The 23,661-nt window shown below is 32.1% G+C and overlaps 1 protein-coding gene and 2 long non-coding RNA genes across 4 annotated transcripts; 2 read left to right on the top strand and 1 right to left on the bottom strand.

Moving 5' to 3' along the window:
- The first annotated feature begins 300 nt into the window (after positions 1-300).
- LOC103314735 (uncharacterized) lies at positions 301-7,138 on the top strand. The gene is made up of 5 exons (XM_008201476.3): positions 301-493; positions 545-716; positions 768-1,082; positions 1,128-1,442; positions 5,634-7,138. Exons 2-5 carry the CDS (start codon positions 566-568, stop codon positions 6,905-6,907), a joined length of 2,055 nt encoding a protein of 684 aa, XP_008199698.1. The 5' UTR covers positions 301-493; positions 545-565; the 3' UTR covers positions 6,908-7,138.
- An 809-nt stretch (positions 7,139-7,947) lies between these two features.
- Positions 7,948-13,832, bottom strand: LOC135267657 (uncharacterized). 2 transcript variants are annotated; one of them, XR_010336054.1, is made up of 5 exons: positions 12,266-12,560; positions 12,052-12,210; positions 11,516-11,995; positions 11,282-11,463; positions 7,948-8,111 (listed from the first exon to the last, which is right to left on the bottom strand). It is a non-coding gene; the product is annotated as an uncharacterized LOC135267657 (long non-coding RNA). The 2 variants fall into 2 exon arrangements; XR_010336053.1 differs by lacking the exon at positions 7,948-8,111 and adding an exon at positions 13,058-13,832 and having other exon boundaries at positions 8,167-11,463; positions 12,266-13,001.
- Positions 13,833-21,644: 7,812 nt separating this feature from the next.
- LOC135267658 (uncharacterized) lies at positions 21,645-23,483 on the top strand. Its single transcript, XR_010336055.1, has 2 exons — positions 21,645-23,249; positions 23,303-23,483. It is a non-coding gene; the product is annotated as an uncharacterized LOC135267658 (long non-coding RNA).
- Positions 23,484-23,661: the final 178 nt, after the last annotated feature.

The following is a 23,661-nucleotide window of genomic DNA, read 5'->3' as shown; positions in this document are numbered from 1 at the left end:
TACGAGTACAAGTTAGAAAACTAATAAAGCCTACTGCTCTAATTATAAATTCGCATGATCACATGGTATTAACAATAAGAGAAGTTGATATTACATGAATTTACAAACTTATACATCATACTAACAGTAACATAAAGAAACAATAAGTAGGTAAAAATAAAAAAATCAGTAATAACATTTACGTTGTATTGAAAATAATAATTCAAAAATAGCAAATTCAAATATGTTGGTAGTAACCAGGACAATCGCTCACCCTCTGCAATCCTGCGCATTATCCTTTCACGCTCAGGCAGAATCAATATTAGGGGAATGTCAGCATACCGCTGTATTGTGTAGAGTAGAAACGCATGCGTCTGTATTTTATTGCGACAACAAAAATAATATAAATTGTCCAAGCCATGTGTCTTGTGCTCTTTCTTACAAAATGTAATAAATCCACAGTAAAGAAATGTCTAAAAAAACACACTAGTGAATAAACCACTCTGGGTCCAAGGTTGGTAAACTGAATTCTTAAACTCGTGATAATCTTTCAGCTAATTTTCAGGAATTGTAGAAGAAATCTAGTATGTGGAGTGCCGTAGTGCCTGCCGATGTTGAAAGTCCAGCTCCTTCGGCACGGTCTAAACACAGTGCTACCATAGTTGGGGAAAATATTTACCTCTTAGGCGGGCGAAATGGTAATTTACCCATGAAAGATTTCTGGAGATATAATCTGAGTTAGTTGGTTTCCACTCACTGATACCCGAAATAAACACAATATTTTGTAGTAACCGGCAAATGGCACTTACTGAAATCCACCGGTGACAGACTTCCAGCATTGCAAGAACACTCAACTGTTGCGTATAGAAATTGTCTTTACGTGTTCGGAGGCGAAGTCGGCTTTTCAGCGGGAACTGAAACTCCTCTGTGGTGCTATGACATCAAAACCAACAACTGGAAGAAAATCAGAAACAAAAAAGGCGTCATGACGCCAAAAGGCCGTCGAGGGCACACAGCTTTAGTCCATCGCGACCAAATGCTTCTATATGGAGGCTATCAGGACCTACGAGGGTCCTGTAGTGAATTGTGGGCTTTCCATTTTGGTAAAAATTCGACGAAAGTTTTCCCGTTTAATTATTTTTTTCTAGAAACTGAGTCTTGGCACTTATTATCGACCACACCAAAGAATGCCAACATCGAGTCGCTTCCACCCCCGCGTCATAAACACTCGGCTGTTATTCATGATGATTCCATGTGGGTGTATGGCGGAATGACTGACTTACAGGAAAGAGGAGATTTGTGGAAGTGGGATACGCATTCCAAGTCTTGGACTTTTATTAAAACTAAGATCAATCCGGGGCCCTTGCACAGTCATGCCGTCTGTAAGCTTCCGTCTTCGATGCTGCTCTTTGGAGGGGAAAGAGGTGGACACCCTACAAATGAATTGTGGAAATTCAGTTTTGGTAAGGAATTTGAAGCCTTATACGGGTTCGTCAAGTTTTACACTCAGGCACTTTTCACCTCTTTGTAATTTATCTGAAATTCTAAAAAAATTTGTATGTGATTTTATTGTATAGAAGAACGATTTGACCAATTTTTCAAATAATTACTTGTATGGTGTGTTTTTTCACTTTCGCTTAGTTAACTATAGTCTAATGTCAACGATCTTTGGTCCATAAGTGTATTTTGAGGTAGTGCCTAATTAAATTTTTGAGAAAATGTGTCGTTGATTTTTAATTTCTGTTTTTATATTAGGGCAGCTTTTTTCCCATGAATTTTGGTAAAATTGTAAATCACTTCCACAAAAGGTCTCCATCAGAGTGGTTGTTTTCAAAAATTTATTACATTTGTCGTGCGATCATTGTTGGGTCTGAAGGTTGAGGCAGCTGGTAAGAATTTTTCAGGCCCGGATTACCATTTATTTTATCTGTTTACTGTAAATGGAATGTTAATCTTTAAATCTTACGGCAAGTGTTCATGCGGATTGTAAACGAAGAATTCGTTTATGCTTAGACCAAAATAGTCATCAATTTGAACATCTGTTGTAATTTATTAATAAAAACATTTTTAACACGTTAGTGTGCTTATTCCGGTCCTGGCTTTAAAACCGCCCGATGGGACCGTGCCGCTAGTTGTAAAATTTCTGCAATCATTTCTGTTATTGGGGTAGGTAGTGGGTCCTTTTGTAGCGGGGATTTATTTCTTCTCAATCTCGTTCCTCATAAGTTAGACTAAAATTTCTGATAATAATATTAAAATGGCTTTTAATCCAATTCTAACAATTTTTTTCAAGTCAAATTTTTGCAGAATAATTTTATTTCGTATTTCCGATCCATTGATGTAAAAAACAGCTAATGTGATTTATTGGTCAAATGGTTTTTTCTTTTTTATTGGACAAATGAATCAATAGAAAAAAATATTTTTTTCCTAGCGAGATTGGATATCAGTGCAGTGGAATATATTTATTTCATATTTTTTTCTCTCTTCTAAGAGGTGTAAAGTGCTTAAGTGTAAAACTTGACAACCCCCAGTAACAAACTGTCGTTAAGTAATGGTTTTGAAAATAACTAAATTAATTTATTCAGTTCAAATTATAGCGTGAAGATTTTATATTTAAAGAAGCACTCGTTTAAAAACAGTGTTATTGAATTAGAAGTGATTTTACAGCATAATCTTTAACAAAAATCTTCCAACGAGTGGATAAAGTTTTCGTTTAACGAGTAGTTAGCAAGACTCAGATCCTCTGAGAGCTGGCGCATACGTTTACATTTGTTTCTCATTGTTTTTAGCCGCAAATTTGGACTTGAAAAGTTTCTTGTCGTTTGTAGTAATTGTAGTTACCGGAAATATCTTCCATTGAAATAAACTGATAGATACGTTTTAGGGAATAAAATGTTTATTAATACAGTGCACGGCACAAGAATTTTTGATAATATGAATAGTACTTTAAAATGTTGACAACACGGCAGAGGAAAATTAATTTCTTGGTCCACTCCGTAATTCTTTTATTTCAATTCAAAAAAAAATGAAATTTATGCCAGAAATGGAGTTCGAAGCTCCCACACAAATAAACATGGTAGCCACAATTTTGAAAAATTCTCAAAACGTCATGCTAAAGGACACATTTCCTCTATTTGTTATATTTTTTATTTGTACCAAATTTTTTAGTTTTTAAAGAATTTTGCTGCGTTTCTGGTATTTGTATAAACTTTACTAAAAATTCCTTTTATACCTTTTATACCTTTTATTTCACGAGTAAATTATCAAGTGAAAACGAGTGGTTTATCATCCACGAGGTGAAATAAAAGAACCGATTTACACGAAAACAAGTTGAATTCAACAATTTCTTTTTCGAATTAGACTCAACAAAGCTTGAAATTGCTTTAAATCTGTTAAAAATATTATGACGTATTGAGAAATGACAAATAGTTGTCAAAACTGCCTTAGGCAGGAAAAATATCGTGTTGAAGAATAAAAACCTTTATTTTCATCTTAAAAACGTGTTTAAAGTCAAATGTAGGTAACACAATTTTTGTTAAATTTTTGACTTGTTTCGAGCTACGTGACTGGAAAATGTTTTCAAGTTTTCAAGTAGTAGAATTCAGAGAAAATCATTTCTACACCTTTAAATCGAAATTGAAAGGTTTTCTGGCAAGAAATCGTTTGTACAGCTCGGTTGAGTTTTTTAAATGTAATGTTTGTCAAAACTGTCTTACACAGGAAAAAAACCGGAAATTTTGACAGTGTCGAAGAATAAATACAATTTTTGACATTTTTTTGAAACGGATTGTTATTTATTAGCGTAAATTTCAAAGATTAAAATTTAAAAAAAAAACAAAAAAAACTGTTGTTTCTAACTTGATTTTGTGTGACGTTTTTACTATTAAAAAAAAACAAAAATAAAATAATATTTTTGGTTACTAATGCAGAGTGTGACCTTCCCTACTGGTTACTATAGCTCAACACACTTGTCTATGTCTTGTTGAAAGATTTCTTGCCGCGCTGCATTTAAGGCTACGAATAATTCCTGATGTTTTTTGTAAAACATTTATCCATATAACTCTTCTTTTGAGTGTATTATAGACGTGTTCAATGAGTATCAAGTCAGAAGATTGTTCTGGCAACAAAAAAATCAAAATTTCGTTACCTTAGTAAAAGTTTCTTTTTAATTAATTTTTGTAATTTTTGGTGTAAGGCAAAACAAGAAATTAAAGAATAAGATCCCTGCACCGATGGTTTAGTCAAAACGAAATCGGTTCTTCGTCCGGTTTGTATTCCAACCTACACAATGATTGTTTCAGCGAAGCAAAACATTCACTCACAGTTGCAAATTCGAAGAAACAAATTCCTAAGCCCATAAAATTCTGTCTACGCGTTTGGTACAAGGATCTTATTTGTTAACTTATTGTCTTGCTTTACACTACAAATTTTTATGCAAGATATTGCTAATCTCATACAACAAGTTGTTAAAGGATATTTACGAATGTAAAGGAATTTCTGTTTTACTGTGACCAGAACCAACTCAGTGGTACGTTGTCGGGAAGCATTTGTAGATCACGAGAAAAATCTTGAAAAAATTCCTAAAGTTAAATTTAAAAAAATCTGGAGCTACAAACTTACTTTGTAAACTTCTTCAGTTTTCATTATTTTTTAAGGTTTTTATGTTTCGCACTGAGTAATCGTTCGCTAACATAAATTTACTATCAGATTTTAGCAGTTTTTTTAATTGAAAAAAATTAAAATCTATTAAAAAATTCAGTTTGTCCATGTGCCAACACTGTGAATTATTTCCTAAGAAACTGTTTCAAAAATAATTTATTTGTATTGTGGATCAAATTCTATTGCGATCTTGACTGTTAGACAACGTTGCCACATATAATTTATTTAAAATTTGTTATTTATCAATATCTTTATTACAAATATGTTTTTTACCTTTATGTGTAAGCAATTACCTTCTACCACACTCTATTGTGGTCAGTCAGTTTTTGAGTACACGGTATTTAATTTTTTTTTTAATTGTAACAATGGCAAACAAAGTCATTTTCATGAAATCTTTAAAACATACTCTAATAAATAAATAACAACTTCTTTGAAAAAAATACCAATTTTTTTTATTTATTACATTATTATTTAGAAAAATTACAAACATCCTTAGACTTTTCTGGTGTGCATATTTAACTTTCCCGGCAATGCCAAAATGCTTATAAAATATACATCTTTTACCAAAGGTCTAAAAAATTGTGTTTTCTCTTAGAAAACTCTTACCTATATAAGCTATACTTTTTTTGCACATCTTCTACAGGAGCATTTCTATTACCATCTTCTGGATCGCAGTCCCAAAAGCGAAACCTTTTAATTATCACAAAATTAACAATAAACAACAGTTTATTATCGGTTACAACAATGTTTATTACATTATAAAAAAACTAATGGAAATGAAATTCGTAGTTTCGTTCAAAAATTAATTTATTCAATTAATTATTTGATTTAAATATGTCACTACCGTCGCCTCGTTCAGACTTACTAGTCATTATTCCCACCAAAATTGCCTCTAATCGACCAACAACGTCCCCTTTCCTTTACAGTAATAATAGTAATTGTAAAATTAGGTTCTTTGCTTTGAGAAATTTTCAACTGTTGTTTAATCATTTCAGCAACCGAAACTTGGGAAAAAATCATCACATCTGGTGCCAAGCCGCAACCGCGGTCCGAAAGCGTTGCCTTCTCCGTCTCGGATTTCTCCGTAAACGAATCCGCCGTCACCGAGAAAGCCGTCCGTCTCCGTTCCCGGACTTGCATCTCCGCCGACCGCACCAATCGCCACTCGTCCTACCTCCCCAACAACCGGATCGCCCCCTACGAGAAAACCTACATTTTTCGCCCTTCTCACACCAACTACACCGACGGCAGCGATCCCACTCACACCATCGAAGAGAAAAAGAGCTTCTTGCAAGAAATCTCCAAAATCTCCCAAATTTCCAAAATCAACAAATGCAGCTACACCGTATTGACCGGCTGCACGACGGACAGCACCGAGAGCCTCCTCAAACAGCACGCAAGCCCGCATTTCGACGAAACCGAAGCAATTCCTTCCAAAAACGCAATGGTCAAGTCAAAATCCGCGTACGTGATCAAGAAGAAAGTCCAAGTGGAGAGCGAGACGATAACGCGAGAGCCGATTTCAGTACCAAATTTCTCGGTTTTGACTCTGCCAACTCCAGTTCTGACACCAGTCGAAGCGGCGAAATTGGTGTATTTGGACACCGATGATGAAAATGAGATTCTAAACGAAAAGTGCGAGTTTGATAAACCTGTTCTGAATCCCCCTAAAAGAGGCGAAAGCTACAGCTCGCACCTGGGCTACGCCGACAACCCTCTCTACCAACACATGATGAAACTGAGCGAAAAAGAGAACATTTCGTCCACTTCCGACTATGCCAGCATTGAGACAATGAACCGACTCTCCTCAGCCAGTAATTACAGCGTCAAGACTAACACAGCACCAGAAGAGCCCAAAAACCTGGAAAAAGACGGCCCTTTTGGTTTTTGCAACCCCAATTATTTGGGACCCGACATCAAAGCGTTACTAGATCCAAGCGAGAAGAAGCAGATTTCCAAGCTATTGACCCACCCTGAAAACAAGGATTCCGAAGAGAATCTTTTGGAGCTGCAGGAGTACAAGAATGCGAAAGTGTATTTTAGGGCTTCGACGCGACTTCCATCCGAGTCCCATCGCAGCAAAGAGGCGAAACGAAGGGCACATAGTGCCGGAAGGGCCGACAGCCACAAGGTTGATAAAAACGAGGCCGATTTTGACCGGATTATTGATTTTGTTCCATTGTATGTCTATGTCATTGGAGGGAAAGAGCATGGGCAAGTTACGATTTTTCGGAGGCCGATCTCGATGTGGAAATTAAACCTGTTCTAATTTTTTTGCAATAGACGTGCCAAAGTTAGAGTTCCAGGAGTTAGATTTTCTACCTTTTCTAATAGTTTAGTTTAGATAGAAATAAAATGAGAAATTCGTCCAATACGTTGTGATCAAGTTTAATAAGAAGAGTCACTATTTTCGGACGAAAGCCTTGTAGATTTAGTCGAAAGTGCAATATATTTTCAAATTTCGAATCGTATCTAGTTTGTTTGACACAACTACGGATAACTACAGTAGATAGAGATAGCCGGTTCAAAAACCACCTCCACCTCCCTCTACTGCGCATGTGTGAAAATTGTGTCAGTCAGCCGCAGACGCAAGCGCGTAATCGCAGCTCGCTGGCCTGCGACCAGCTGGTCAGCCGGCCTGCGGCCGACTGACGCCATTTGTGATGATGCAAATATATTTATGTAGTATAATAATAATAATAATAATAATAATCGTCGCCATCTTGGAAGTTTGAAAGTCGGCGGCGGTCATTTTTGTTTAATGGTAAATTGGCGCCAAATTTAAATTATTTCAAAATTAATATTTGAAATTAGTCGGCCATGTTTGTTTGTTAAAAAAAATGGCGCCAAAATTTTAATTTATTTAAAAATTAATATTGGGTGTAATGTTGGTAGCGCCGATGTCGTCACAAATTCCGCCTAAATTCTCACGTTAGATGGCGCCACGGTCTGCAAACTTTTCGCTAGATGGCGCTGCCGTCAGCGCAGCCGTCAATCAAAGATGGCGCTGGCCTCCATTTTTTTTTTTTAAACACACCCCCCGCCCGTTTGCGAATATGCAACCAAGAAAACAAGTAGTAGTAGTAGTAGTAGCTTTTTGGGGTTGTGAAATTTTTGGTTTTTGGGGTTGTGAAATTTTGAATATATGATTTTTGAAATGTGCAATTTTGAATACATGAAGTATATATACAATACATGCTGTATTGAGTTAAGCAAAATATCAGAAAATCATCGCGCTTGTCACTAATAACTAATAAAGGAAAGTCATTATTTTATCGATAAGGAAAAAAAACCTAGTATATGTAGTTTTTTATTTTTGTAATGTTGTTTGCCTAACTTGTCTGTTGCGCACCAAGTTTATTTTGTTATTTGTTTAAAATATAATGCAAAAAAAGTTGTTGTTGTTGTTGTTCCTTCCATGGGGAGTCGAACCTCAGGTAGGTAGAGTGGATAGTGCTGTCTATTTTGGAAACCTGAAACAAATTCACATAAGCTATTTGGTTAATGGATAATAATAAAAACAATAAATTACTTTAATTGTTTATTACATCTAAATATAAGTACATACATACATACATATTATAATACATAAACATTATAATACAATAACTACAATACAAATTAAATATTATTCCTGAGTTTGAGGAAGAATATTTTTATGACCCCAAGATAATGTTCTACCTTCAGAATTGTTTAAGATGTAACGTTTATCATCTTTGAAAGATAAAGCAATTTTTTTCTTTAATTCTGTGTAAATGTTATGAAGCTTCGAACGAAAGATATTCATTTCTTTAATAATTTCAGTGTTTGGAACAGTAACTGCGTTTTGGTAGTCAATTTTATGTAATTCACTTGTAATTACATTGTGTTTAATACCCTTAGCTTTTTTAGATAATTCACCTTCAACATCCACACAATATGCTTTAGCACCTGTTCCTAAAAATTCTGATATTACACGTCCTTTATATTCATCTTTCATCTTCCCGATGACAGAAGACGATACAGGTATTCCATGAATATTTTCTGCTTTATAATTTGAAGTATCAAAACGCTCTATATTAGATTTAATATCATCATAAATATTTTCACAAAAAATTTCAATTACTAAACTATCAGTATCGGTATACAAAAGCGTTGCATTGTTACCGTATTTAAGTTTTATGAAATTATAATAAAAATCATACATAATAGTTTTACTGATATCTAGAATAGTAAAACCTACATACAGAGGTTTATTGTAGAAAACTTTTTCGTTCTCTAATTGAATAGCTACAAAATTTGGTGTAAAGATAGATGAATTTTTAAAATTTGGTCGTGCAATTAAACTTTCAGCACCTGGTTTTCTACCTATATTATTCCATGATGTTACCAATTTCACGTTTACTCTTTTATCAATTGATTCCATGGTTTTACCAAAAACTGAATTATTCATTAATTTAAATACATCTTTTTCTAACGCGTTTTTTGATTTGTTACGCATTTCTGTATTTAAATCAATATATGTTTTCAACCATGGTGATTGATTAAAACTTAAAACACGGTGAATATTAATTAATTTTAAACCACCTTGTATAGCTTGTCTTAAATTTCGATAATGTAAAACATAGTGTACTTTATTGTTCAAGGTTGCGCAAAGTTTCTCAGTTTTACTAGAGGGAGGAATAAATTTTTCAGGACAAAATGGTAAATCGTTGTGAAGATTATGTAATTCAGAAGGATATTCTAAATCAACTTCGAATATATAACCTACATCAGCGTTATCTGTCAAATTGAGAATTAGGTTATCATTGAATTCATTAGGATCTTCCCATCGAAAACCGCTATAAGGTAAATATTCAGACATTGCTGCTCCATACAAGTTGGTTGCATCAAGGTACATTATAAAAGAAGTTGGTTTAGAAGGATCATGATTTGATAAAAACTTATTATTTGCTACTGCTTTACGTTTTGAACATTGACAAAGTCCTCCTCTAATAGATTTTCGAAAGAAATGTACCATGTCTATATCAGTTAACAATTCGAATTTAATTCCAGTCATTTTTAACATAGCATCCCAGCCTAATGAAGGTGCTGTTAAGTAATGAGCTGGATCTAGTTCATAAATTTTGAGACAAACCTTTCTGAAATTTTCAAAAATGTCTGTTAGTAACAAAACATCAGACTTTAAATAAATGTCGGAATAATCACCTAACGTTTTGCAATCAAATAGATTCCAGACTTCCTGTGCTCGCTCATAATCATGTTCACTGATATCAGTTTTATTAAGATTATCATAAAATTGTTGAATCAATGGTAAACTGGTATCATCTAACTTATTAAAACAATCCAAATATGAATATGGAAAAACACCTTTTTGTCTTATCAAATTAAATTGGTTATCGTCCGGAAAGTGTTTCCGAATGGTTAGACATTCATTAGAAGTTAAAGTCTGAGATAATTTATCTAATGAAAAAGAAAGGAAACGGAACGAATCTACGAATCTAAGCGTTATAAAAATATTGTCAACTGTATTTGTAGTCGTGTTCATGACCTTATCAACTAAAATTTTTTTTGAAAATGTAATATACTTTTCTTTAGTTTGAGCAATGCAATTAATGATGGTCTTTTCTGTTGCTAAAGCTTTAATAAATAAATGACTATCATAATTAGTTAAATTATGACAAAAAACAGGGATATATTTTGGAATCTTATAATTTAAATTACAAATAGAATGTGCAGGTCCTAAAAATTCACCTGTTAAGTGACAATGATTACGAACTCTATCACAATTTAGACTTCCGTAATCTGTTTTGAAAGGTTCTTTACATAAATGACAATGGGTAGATATTTGAAAAACCAATTCATCTAACGGAGTCATTTCAAGTGGTACGATATGTTTGAGGTGATCGTGATAAAGTCTATTTACATCATCTTGCAACCATTTCACAAAAATTTTAGGAGCATCTTTTCCTCGATAAGTCCGATAAATTGATAAATTATCATTATATGCACATTTTATGTAATATCCGAAACTATATGGTTCATGTAAATGTGTAACAATTGTACGGATATTATCGGCTGAATTATCATTGCGTAAAGGTTTTAAAATAGATTCAAAATCGAAATAAAATACAAAAGGAACTTTAAGAGATTTATCAAAATTTTGAAATGTTAATTCATTACCAGGCACTTCTTTACCAAATTTATTTATAATCAGATCAGAAGTTGGTAATGTAGTGACAACTTCATTACAAGCATACTTACGATGTTTAACTAATTTTTGTTCACTCGAAAAAAATAATAGACAACCGTTACATATAAATTTAGCATGATTATGTTTGGAAAGTTGTGAACTTATTAATCGAGAAATGTTGCTTATCAGACAGTAATGTTTGATCATTCTTTCATCGTCTACGATAAGTAATAAATTTACATGAATGTCTCGTTTCTTAGAAGTTAAATAAAAGGGACCTATAATATCTGATACCCATTTACCTTTTTCATGATCAAAACGCTGCTCTGTTCCATAGACATTTACACTAATATTATTAAGTGCTTCAAATTTAAAAATATCAGTTAATTTAACCGGAAATGAAATATCTGTAAAATCTAATTCCTCTTCAAACTCACGATAAGCATCAACTCGATGTCGATTAACATTTACTTCAGTTGAATGAAGGTGTGCCAAAACAGACCATTTGAAACATTCATTATCATCATTATGAATATTGATAACCGCTCTCCGCTTCGCTATGTCCTTCGGTAATGGTATATATGTTGATGCACGTAGTGGATTGAATTTGTTGATATTAAGTTCCAAAAACAAAATTTCCATTAAAATCCAACCTAAAAAATTTAATACAATAATATGTTTATAAATAAAATTGATATTACTTACCACTATCTTTTTCCAAGAATTCACTCATTTTGTTTTTTATGACGCCACATATTTCTTCCAGTTCTACCTTAATATTTGTCGATATTGAAATGATGATATTTTTAGTGTTGAATGATTTGATTTCGATAATGTCTTTAGAAGGTAAAATATATTTAGCAAAAAGTTCGAAATTAATTTTAAGTTGGTTAAATTCTCTCAGTTTTCTAGTTATTAAAGTGATAAGTTTATCTTGATTTCTTTCAAAAAAATTGCACACTTCCAAGTCATCTAGTTGTGAATTTTTCAATCGGTATGAGGTAATTCTTGATTTGAAGGCAACTTGATATTCTTCAACGAAATCATCATCATCATTAATTTTGGCGGAGATGACACTTTTATGTTTTAAAGAACGTAAATGGTTTAATCTGGATCCTCTGTAGTGACTATTGCATATTTCACAAAATTGATGAAATGAACATGATGGAGCGTTAGTAGTAACTTCTAAAAACAAAAACAAGTTATAATAATAATAATATAAAGAATATTTACAAAAATACCTTGTAAAGGTGTTCTAGTTGTCAGGCGGGCTTTTTTAGGAGTCATATCATCCGAATCCATTGAACACAATGATGAATTTGTAATATGACGCCTATAGTTATCAAATCTCGTAAATGACGTTTTACATCCGGTGCAAGTGAGTTTAGATAATTTATCACCTTAAAAATGCTCTTAATTAAAACAATTTCTATAACGTAAAATGTATTTACTTACTATGTTTTTTTACATGACGTGTTAAAGCATCTTTGCGAGTAAACTTGTTATCGCATTGAGAGCACTTGAACATGATTACTTTCATACACGGACAGTCGAAGTAGAAATGAATTAATCATTGATGCGATATGATTTTATATTCCATAAACTTTGCAACCGGATATTGTGGTTCCTTACGTAAAAATTCAAAAAATTCAAAATATAACTGATAAAAATTTAACGTTTTTAAGGAAAAAAACGTTAGACAGGAAATATGATAACAAAAATAATCAGAATGAATATTATTTTTTATTAGACATAAAACAAACTACATACTTAAACTAACAAAGTCATACACCTAAATAAATTTTTAATTGCAGTTTTTAAGCCAAACCTAACGCTATGAACATCATAAAAACGATCCAACATGTACAAACAATTCCAAACATTGCTAAAAAGGTAGGAACATGATTAAAACAATTTTTTATTGAAACTACATCATGATCATTAAGTATAAGTCTCTTCCAGTCAGTATCAATATAATTACTATTGGTAAAAACTAGTCTTAATTTAAAATATATTACAGAGTTTGCTATAGAAACATTTTCATATTTAAATATTTCTATTGCAGTATTGCTCAAATAACCCAGATTCATCTTCTTCCATTGGTAATCAACATCGTTGAAAAATAAACTTTTCCAGAGAGGAGACCATCTTGTGTTGTTAGGACTTTCACTAGTGAAGACGATGTACATATCTACAACATCTAACGGTTTTTGCACGTACAACACATTTTGTATAAGAGTAACAAACAAGATGAGTGATGAGTTCAAAAGAGGCATTACACTTGAAACGCAGTGGGTTGTTGTTGTTGTTGTTGTTGTTGTTGTTGTTGTTGTTGTTGTTGTTGTTGGCTTCCTGTATCATCTAAAATACACGAAACACAATTATTTATTGATGAAGGAGGACCATCAAACTGATCTTCGTCAAAACTGTTATAATAATGTTGTAAACATGGTAGATTCAGCTTTATATCATGATCTTGTTGATATGTTTCCGGTAATTTATGAAATATATCCATCAACTGGCACGGTCCTAATTTCAGTAGTTCCAGTTTCATTAGTAATCGAATATCGCTTATGGTTTTTTCAAAATGCAGCACTTTTTTTATAACAGGTTCTACACTCGTTGCCATCTTAAATGGAACTAAATTAGACGTTAAATAATTATATCGTATATATATTTCTTATTTATTAGGTAATATCTTTCATTTCAATCCAACTATTCTGATTATCTGGTAAACCTAACCATTTCACAAATAATTTAGTTCCTTTACGTCGAATCACTTTCTCAACTAAATAGACGTCAGGATATTGAGTTTTTGATAATTCCCAAATATAAAAAGCTCCTTTGATTGGTTGACCTTCTTTATCTTCTAGCAGAAATGTTACAGGATTGGTTAGATTAATCTTACTGATTTTAAAAATTTCCGTTGACCAATTGGGTGTATATCCTTTTTCAAATAACATCTTTTCTTTGCTAATTCTTACGAAATCTCCGACTTTAAATTTTTTTCTGTTTTTATCAACAATCTTTAGATGATCATATGCTGTTATGTCTCCTTGATTCGAAGCGTTTATCTCTGTGGGTTTCCTTCCTGTTGTTCGATGTATTGTAGTATTATAATTTTTGGTTATCTCTTGCAATTTATTTATCCATTTATGTGTCGCAAATAACGTAAAATATCGATAAATTTTGGATTTTAAAGTACGTATAACTCGTTCAGCAATTGCTGCTTTTTTAACGCTGTACGTACTATAGTGATTAATATTATAACGTCTCATCAAATCCTGAAAAGTGGTATTATAAAATTCCTTTCCTTGATCTGACTGTAAATTCTTTGGTATTCGTTCTTTTTCATTCTTCAGTATTGATTCCATAGCTCTGCTAACCTCATTAGCTGATTTCGATTTCAGTGGTCTGGTCCATAAAAATTTAGAAAAACAGTCGATTACGACTAAAATATATTTAAATCCATTATTATGATAAGATAAATTTTGCATTTCTGCTAAATCTACTTGCCATAAATCATCCAATCCTTTAATTATAGTACGTCTTCGTTTAAAATTCCTGCGTGCAGGTTTAAATATCTCGTTTACCAATTTTTGCTTTACATCACTAACTTGCTTTAGTCGAACCATTGCTTATTTACGGTACACTTCTCTACAATTTCCATGACGATCTGACATTTGACCTGGAGGACACTTGTTTTTATTATGAGGCATGGGTTCTATCTTTCACTATTTTCATATGAATCTGTTACTTTCCTTTTCTTTGATATAGGTACATTTTCAAGTTGATCTGTATCACCTGCTTTAGAACGTTTGGAAATGGTTTCTGGTTTTATCTTAATACTATCGATTCCTTCAAAGCGTTCTTCAAGTTTTTTTATTCGTCTGGTTATCTCATTTGAATTATTCATAAATTTTTTCCACTTGTTATCGATTTCATAATTTATACTTAAATGTTTGTTATGCAATTCTGATTCAATCGTGTGAGGAATTGTAGCAATTATATTATCAATTTTTTCATCAAGTATTTTGTACTTAACATTCATGGTTAAGTTTAACTGATTAAATTTATCCATCCATATAGCATCTGCTTTATGAACATTATTATTTAAATCCGTTAAAGCAGCTATTACTCCTTCCATCTTTTGGTATATTTGTTTACTTACTAAATCAATATATACCTTATTCGCACAATCTTTGTCTTCTGTTGGATCATTAATGTTACAGATTCTATGATGTTTTAAATCAAGGTCACCATCAGCAGTGAAAACAAAAGGTGATGGTGTAGATTTAAAAAATGCACTTGATGCTGATAACACTTTACGTCCGAATAGATCAATGGGCATTTCAACACTGAGGATTAACCAGAAAAAAACTTAAGCCTAATATATTACACCACATTCCTTTAATTCTTCTTCTATTGATAAAATTTCATTCAGATGGGAATTGTTACCCGCTTTTGTCGCTGCATGTAATAATGCTAGACGTGACACTAATTCATTTATGTCATCCCAGTAAACATATTCTACACGTTTATTAGTGAATAATCCTTCACCAATAAACGGAGATTTAGGAAATGAAGTAAACATTGGTTGCACAATTTGAGTATATTTTACACCTCTATGACCTTTTAGTTGTTTTGTGGGATCATTATTTTTTCTATGTGTATTAGAAATTTCAAGTATTTTTTTGTATGCTGACCGATCCTCTTTTGTAATTTGAGTGTATTTATCTTCAGGGTTTTTAAAAAATATTAGTCTGTATAAACCAGGAGTACCAGGAAATGATTCATTATCTAAAATTAAATCACCATTTTGACTGATTATTAATTCATGTTTACCCATAAATAGTTTATTCTCTTTTGAATTATATCTAGGACCAAATGTCTGATCACTGGTTTTCTCTAAAACTGCTTCTATTGCATTTCTCGCAACTGGAGGATATTGTTCTAAAAATTCATCTAAAATATGTCTGCTATTAATTAAATCATCCATAGTGTCAGATTTGGTTTCTTCATCTTCTTCTTTTATTTCTGGTAATGACTCATATATTTCTTCTGGTTGTCGCAGTGATGTACTAGGTTCATATGTTTCTTCAACTGGTAGTTCAAGTTCTTGTTTAATCTTTTCTTTTTTTGGTAGTTTAAGAAATTGTTTCCTTTGCTTTTGAATATGATGTTTTGGTCTTTTGTGTTGTTTTTGTTGTTGTTGCTGTGGTGGTGGAGATTGCTTCTCCAATTTTATTGAAATTTCTTCTAAAGGATTTATAACAGGCTGAAAAAGCTTTTTAATTGACTCATCCGCTTCACTGCTGTTTAACTTTATGGCTTTATACTTCTTTCGAATTGAATCAGCTGCTTTTAATATATGTCTTTTAAGGTTTTGATCTGGTTTGGTACCCATCATTACCGCTTAATGTTATAAACTAACCGAACAAATCAGAATTATTGTTTATATAACTTCTTATTCGACTGCTATTATAACGGGTCTCAAACTGATATTAACCGATCTCAAACCGATCAGGAACTGCTTTTTAACAGACATTAACCGGTCTGAAACCGATATTAACCGGTCTCTATCCGATAATAACCGCTCTGGAACCGGTATTAACCAATATCACACCGATACTAACCGGTCTGAGACCGATATTAACCGGTCTCTAACCGGTATCTAACCGATACTAACCGCTTTGGAACCGGTATTAACCGATATCGCACCGATACTAACCGCTGTGAAACTGATATTAACCGGTCTGGAAACGTTCTCAAATAGATATCACTCTACACTTGAATAAAATGATCAAACCCTTTTCTATATCGACCCTTATTTAATTCATTATCTTTACATATAACCAAAAAACCATATTGGTTTTTCCAACATTCCTGACATATTTCACAGAATTGTTCGAATTTCATATCAGCACCAACATGATCTTCATATACATGTTTTAAATTTAACAGATCTTGTTTTAATATTACCAATAAATTTGCATTATCTCGAATTAAATGTTTCGGTATTTTTGTATATGTTTGACAGAGATAGAAACTATCAATATTTTTATGCCGGCCCATGCAAAAGTAATCCCTTATCTTAGCTTGATTACACATTATGACATCATCAAATATAAAAATAGAGTTATTTTTTGCATCTTTTGGATCTAGCACGTCTTCATTATGTTCATACTGGTTATATTCCATTCCTTTAATTTTTTGTAGCACATCACTAAGCAGTTTATACTTCGGTTGATATAATGATTTACAATAAATATATATGTTTTCAAATTTCAATCCGTTGGGATCAAACAATAAAGACAATAATATGTTAGTTTTTCCTCCACCAGAAGGTCCACAAATTATACAACGTATTGATTCGGGTAAAAGTGTACCATGTCGATGAGACATTTTATGTTTATTATCAACATTATTATAATCATGATTTATGATAGGTAATTGTAATTTTTGCTTTAACACTTTCATTTTCATACTAAATTAAAAACATTTATAAGAAGGTTTATATAGGGAAAAAAGTTCAGTTAAATGTTGTCTTTCAAAGGGGAAGGACTATTAAATACTGCAATCAATAAATTACCTTTTGAATTACATTTACCAGGATATCAATATTGCGGACCTGGTACAAAACTTAAGAAACGGTTAGAACGAGGTGATCCTGGAATAAACAAGCTTGACAGCTTTTGTAAAACGCACGATATAGCTTACGCTAATTCCAACGATTTAAAAGATAGACATCAAGCGGATCGAATTTTAGAAGATAGTGCATGGTCACGTGTTAAGTCTAAAGACGCTTCATTTGGTGAAAAAGCAAGTGCCTGGTTTGTAACTAACGCAATGAAAGTCAAAAGGAAATTAGGTATGGGAATCCAAAGGAAAAAATCGAAAAGGAAGACAAAGAAATCTAGAAAGAGGACACAGAAAAAACAACAACCTTTTCATAAAGCTCTTTTATCAAATTTAGAAAATAAGGGATATGATAATATAAAATCTGCATTATCAGCTGCTCGTATAGCAGTTAGAAAATCTGGAGGTCGTAAGCGTATAAAAATTCCTCGTATTATACCTATAAAAACAGGAGGATTTTTACCATTGTTACCATTAATTTTTGGAGGACTTAGTGCCTTAGGGGCTATGGGCGGAGGTGCTGCTGCTATAACTAAAGCTGTAAATGATGCTAAAGCAGCGAAACAGAAATTAGATGAGAATAAACGTCATAATAAAGTACTGGAAGATATCGCTATCGGGAAGGCGGGAAGTGGTTTATATCTTCGAAAGCAACCACGAGGTTATGGATTGTATTTACGTAAATTTCCAAAAAACTACCAATAAAACTGCCTAATAGGGCACTAACTGATAATGATTTAAGAAGATATGCTAAATTATTAAAACTACCCAAATTTAAAGGCGTTTTTATGAGAGATGAATTAATTCATATGAAACCTGATAAGACAGAATGTGCTATCATTAATTTGGACTCTAAAAAAGGATCCGGAACTCATTGGGTTTGTTATAGAAAAACAAATAAACAGGTTGATTATTTTGATAGTTATGGAAATCTAAAGCCACCTCTAGAATTAGTACGATACTTAGGAAATTGTAATATTTACTTTAATCATGATCGTTATCAATTTTTATCATATAATTGCGGACATTTATGTTTGATGTTTTTACATAATAAAAGATGAGATAATCATGTATTTTATTCAGTCATGTATAAGACATTCTCCCTAACAGGTGTTGAAAGTACGCTGTCTGAACACTATGAGCCACCCATTGACCTTGAAGAAAATTCGAATTATTCTATAGCTTTAATCGGTTTTTATACTAACAATAATATACCAAATATAGAAGAGGGTACAAATAAATTTTATTATTTTGCTCCGAACACTACTGAAGAAAAAGTGATAACATTTCCGAAAGGTGCTTATGAAATAGCTGCTATAGAAAAATATATACAAATTATTCTTAGTGGACGATCTGCAACTGATGCTCAAAAACAGAATACATTTTCATTGAAGGCTAACGAAAACACATTAAAGTGTGAGATATTTAGTATTTACGACATTAATTTCGCTCACGAAGATAGTATTGGTAAATTGTTAGGTTTTTCTAAAAGGAAACTTAAAGCAAGACAATTACATGAAAGTGATTTACCTGTTAACATAATTAAGGTTAATACAATACGTATCGAGTGTAATATTGTAAGAGGTTCTTTCTACAAAAACAAAGAATCTCATACTCTTTATGAAACTGCTTTAAGTGTTAGTCCAGCCGAACAGATTTTTGTGGAACCATTAAATCCTATTTATTTACCTATCATTAATAGATCCAATATACCTAACCTAACTATTGATATTGTTGATCAAGACCATTGTCCTATAGATTTTAACGGTCAAACAATCAATATTCGTCTTGCTCTGAAAAAAGAAGCATAAACATGGGTTTAGTGTTTCAAAATCAATATAAAAAATCATACAATCCATCAAATTATCAGTCAGTATCTTGTCATCAGTCGACATTATCACATCAGAGCGTGCAGATTCTTAAATCGTTAGGATATAATGTCCGCCAGCAAACTTCAGGTTTACAGTTCACCGGAAATAGACGACAGCATAAGTAAAGAGGAAGAACATACATATAGTCCGCAAGTAAGATCTTTCGATAACAATGATGAAATCGAAATTATAATTAATCAGAGAGATATTTGGATTTCTCTCTTTGAATCATTTATACAAGTGGACGGTGAGTTCATACCAGATCCGGTACCGGAAACTGGCGGTGGAAATGTAACCTTGACTAATAATGCAGCAGCATATTTATTTGAGAATGTAAGCTATGAATTGAATAATGTTGAGTTAGATAGTGTACGTGAAGTCGGAACAGTATCTACAATCAAAACTTTTCTATGTTATGGCAAAGATGAAGTAAGAGCATTAACTCTCGCTGGATGGAATGATCAAGAAAGTCAACAACTGAAGACATTTAATGAAACTGATAATACGTTTTCATTTAGAATCCCTTTATCTTATCTGTTAAATTTACCATTTGATTATCATCGGATAGTTAGCGGTCATCAAAAACTTCGATTAATACGAAGTCGTAACGATGCTAATTGTTTCATTTCTACCGGAACGAGAAAAGCGACACTTAAGATTAACAATATTGAATTAAAAGCAAAACATGTTTACCCAAATGATGAAATTAAATTAACTATATTAGAAGGGATCAACAAAGATCGTGTTATATCGTTACCGTTCAGAAAATGGGAAATTCATGAACTTCCATCAGTTCGACAAACTAATAACGACATCTGGAGAGTTAAAACATCTACTCAATTAGAAAGACCAAGATTTATTATCGTTTGCTTTCAAACAAACCGAAAAAATAATCCAAAGTCTGATGTTACTCTATTTGATCATTGTGATGTAAGAAGCGTACGTTTATGGTTGAATTCAAATGTTTATCCATATGAAACATGGAAACTACAATTTGCTAAAAATAAATATTTAGAAGCATATCAAGCTTACGTTGATTTTTATAAGGAATTTAATGGAAAAGATCGTGCTGAACCTATATTAAGCTATACAGATTATACAAAAAGACCGATATTTGTATTAGACTGTTCCAAGCAAAACGAAGCAATTCGAAGTTCCACCATTGATATCAGCTTAGAATTTGAAAGCGATAATAATTTCCCAGCCGATACAAGAGCTTATTGTATTATCATTCATGATAGAATAATGCAGTACTATCCGTTAACAGGAATAATTAGACAACTGATATAAGGATGAAAAAAAGTGTTACTATAAGTGATAGTGCTCCGGAAGTACATAATCTAATAGTTTGGTCATATGCTTATCAAGATGCTAGAAAAGGAAACTATTGGATACAATGCGCTGCAGACAGAGAAAGGTTTAAGTTTAGAATTAATCAAATGAAAAATATTTTAAAGGAGATCTTAAATTCTGCTCATCGTGAACAAATTTTTCAGTCTAGATTTAAGTGTTCAACATGAAGGTAGTAGTGATTGATGTTCAAGGATTTTATATACCTGAATTCATCGTTAAAGAATTAACAATATTTGATGGACATCGAACTGGTCACTATTTGTTTAAATCACCGGTGCCGTTTCGTCAACTAAGTGCAGATGTAAAAAAACAAGTGAAATATTTAGAATTAAATCATCATCTATTACGTTACAACAGTGGAAATATCGACTATGAAAATATTTATAACATACTAGAAGAAAATATTATCGATGATGTTATCGATATTATTTACGTAAAAGGAAGCGTTAAAGAGGATTTTTTAAGACAATTTTTCGATTCAAAGGACTTTTACCCTAGGATCATCAATTTGGAGGAAGCAAACTCTTGTCCAAAATTGCAACCACAACTTCCGTTATGTATGCATCATTACTTAAAAACTAAAATATGTATCTGTAGTCTTAATAATGTACGGTTTATTTATAATTATGTAATTCAGAATTTACCGAAATAAACGTTTAAAGTTTTAATCTCGTTTCCTTCTCCTACTTCATTAACCTGCCCTCTCCACTCTAGTTAAGATTACAAAAAGTATAAAGGGATCAACTTTTAGTGTGTGAAATAATTTTTATTGAAATATCAACAGTCAACACAACCATCATGTCTAGTAAGTAGAAATAATTTTTACATTATTTTATTTTAAATTTTTTCCGAATCAATTGTTTGAAATTTAATTACAACACTTCATCATCAGTCTTAATAAATTAATGTAATCTATTTATTAAATTTCTCTTTCTTTTGTTACAGAACATCCCGCAGGTTACTATGGGGACTATAACCCAGATTTGGTTGTTAACCACGCTGGGTTAACCGAAGAGGAGGTGGACCACCTCCTCACCCAAATTCCCGCGGGCACCTTCGAGTGGGTTTCCCTTATTAACATCTATCTGCGACTGGAACCGCCCCCATCCCTTGGAGGTTATTTTGATATTTTTACCGTGGGGCGCTTGACCGCCGCGATAGACACCGATGAGGAGCGGGGTATAATTGACATTTGGGTATGGGTACATTAAACCTCATACATGTTGGATCGTTTTATGATGTTCATAGCGTTTTTTATGATGTTCATAGCGTTAGGTTTGGCTTAAAAACTGCAATTAAAAATTTATTTAGGTGTATGACTTTTTTAGTTTAAGTATGTAGTTTGTTTTATGTATAATAAAAAATAATATTCATTCTGATTATTTTTCTGATCTTATTTCCTGTCTAACGTTTTTTTCTTGTAAATTTATGAATCAAAAATTTTATAAATATCCAGTTGTATTTGATTATTAATTTATCGTTACAATCATTTTCCCCAAAAAATTTATATCCAATAGTTTACAAACAATATATACATTTCTAATAGTTAAAACACATTTATACATCTTTTATAAAAAAAGTGGATTTGTTTAATTGAAATAGGTAAAAATTCATATCCAAAACCTTAATTACTGGGCGGTTAACATTTTTTACCAAAAGATTTTGAAGAATTTACAACAATTTATCATAAACCCTCAACAGATGATATAGTAATTATTGTAAAAGCTGAAGTTTATATTTTTTTTCATTATCTACTTTTAGATTTAAAACTAATTATCCGAAATCTATAAGCGAAGAATTTAAAATATCAAGTCCAATTTCGGCAGCGATAACAACTTACTCAGGTGGTATTTATCTTTTTCTCAGAGATAATACATATATTACATTATCTAGTTGCATCTCTGGATATAATGTTCCTGGTTTAACAAACGAATTATTTGAAGGTGTTCCTAATAAAATAACAAGGACATTTAGATATTTAAACGGAAAGCTGTACTTTTTTAATGAAAATAATTACTTTGAATATGATGAGTTTACTAAGAGTGTCATACAAGCGGGACCTAAAACTTTATCTATATTTAACATTAATTGTCCGCGAGAACCCATCTTAATTCAATTGAAAAAATTATCTTTTAAAAAGATTATTACACACAATGCAGTCCTGGTTGAAAATTTAACAGATTATACTCGTGAAGAAGATAGTTGGTGTAGTTGGTGTATTCATCAGTGTTTGTTTACAGTAAGTTTATATTACAACTTAATAAAACGTTCTTTCTAAACATCTAATTTAAACATCTAATTTCAGCTTCAGACCTACAAAAGTTGTGCCAAAAAGACGCATCGTAAGTTTATCGAAAATATTGACTTCGGCACAAGTTCTTCATCCACAAATTCTTCCGATTCAGACTACTGAATTCTTCTCTAAAACCAACATAAATAATCTTTTTTTGGTAAATTCTTTAATTTTTTAAATTTGTTTACCACATTTGATTGCTAAAAATGTGTTTAATTTTTTAGGAAAATTTTTATCAAATTTTTATCAAACAAAAAGTGCGTCACAAAATTCCTACGATAAGGTAAACCACAAAATTAGTATTAAATCATATTTTATTTCATTTTTATTTTTTAGGAAAGCGTGTTATCTGTTAACCGCAAAAATTGATTATAAAAGTTCCGTTTTTTACACATTTCACCAGTTTTATTAAAACTATCTTTGTGAGAAGTTGTATGTGCTCCGCTGTGTATTTTTGCATTTAAATTTCAAAGGATTCTGTAATGGCTGATCAACTATTAAATCTGAATAAAATTGCTGCCTGTGAATATACTGATACATATGTCAGTGCCAACGATTTGGAAGTGAACAAGAAATATAAAATCATCAATTTAACCAAGGCAAACACACAACATGGGGTTATGATGGTAGCATATCTGGACAACGTCGGTAAAGTTTTTTTACCTAAACGACTAACAGCAGTTATGAATGATACC

This window comes from Tribolium castaneum, unplaced genomic scaffold (genome assembly GCF_031307605.1).
Source record: "Tribolium castaneum strain GA2 unplaced genomic scaffold, icTriCast1.1 ptg000068l, whole genome shotgun sequence".
Classification (NCBI taxonomy): domain Eukaryota; kingdom Metazoa; phylum Arthropoda; class Insecta; order Coleoptera; family Tenebrionidae; genus Tribolium; species Tribolium castaneum.
Note: the sequence above shows the minus strand (reverse complement) of the source record. Positions and strands in the feature narration are given on the sequence as shown.